This window comes from Ceratina calcarata, unplaced genomic scaffold (genome assembly GCF_001652005.2).
Source record: "Ceratina calcarata isolate Rehan_Ccalc_2016 unplaced genomic scaffold, ASM165200v1 scaffold524, whole genome shotgun sequence".
NCBI lineage: Eukaryota > Metazoa > Arthropoda > Insecta > Hymenoptera > Apidae > Ceratina > Ceratina calcarata.
This window is the reverse complement of record NW_017176383.1, coordinates 21,585-22,337: the sequence shown is the minus strand read 5'-3', so window position 1 is coordinate 22,337 and position 753 is coordinate 21,585. Positions and strand designations below refer to the sequence as shown.

At 34.5% G+C, this 753-nt stretch overlaps 1 protein-coding gene across 1 annotated transcript in view; it reads right to left on the bottom strand.

The window, feature by feature from the left end:
• The window catches only part of LOC108628419 (puromycin-sensitive aminopeptidase-like protein), a gene marked incomplete at its 3' end in the record, with an annotated part of 14,361 nt that overhangs the window by 8,076 nt on the left and 5,532 nt on the right, over window positions 1-753 (bottom strand). The window contains exon 3 of the mRNA XM_018030326.1: window positions 280-411. Within this exon, the coding sequence (XP_017885815.1) occupies window positions 280-411 (132 nt within the window). The remainder of the gene's footprint in view (window positions 1-279; window positions 412-753) is intronic.

The following is a 753-nucleotide window of genomic DNA, read 5'->3' as shown; positions in this document are numbered from 1 at the left end:
CCTAAGTATCTCTGTCGCGTTTATACGATTCGTTTAAGTACACTCTTGGTATATTAATTCTAAAACTTTTAATGCTTGATTGGATTCGCTCGCTCGTTTGGTCACTTTGTATTTTATTAAAACTACGCTCTAGTACGTCGATTTTATTAAAACTACGCTCTAATGCTTCTATTTTATTAAAACTACGCGTTAGTAAAATCGGGTAATACATAATGAGAATATAACGAGGAACGACGCGACTGCCATCGAGCTGGCACTATTATCGAACCTCTCGAATACATCACTGTTATCGTCCAACCATTTATCTACAGTTGACTTGTACTTCTTAATCCATAGCATGTTCGTTGCCGCATGTTTGATGGCTTTCTCCAGCCATTCTAATAGTTTTTTATCCAGCAAAAATGCATTCATCTGAAATCAAACGAACAATTCTATACATTTCGTTCTCAATTCCAAAATTCTCCATTATTCACAAATTGACGGGTGATTCGGTCATGCTTCTGTCATCATAGGACCACTTGTATTGGATAATCGGAGGATATAGCGAGGTCGCAAAATTTGTTAGGTGGTTGAAATCGACACAATTTTAAAGGGGTAGACTTCACAGCGACACGACAAAGCAAAATGGCAGAATGTCAATGTTATCCACAAAACAATAAATATGAAATAATAAATATTGACCAAAATAATAAAACATTATATTATTTATTGTATCAAGAAGGTGAAACTTTGTATAAATTACTGTATGAATTA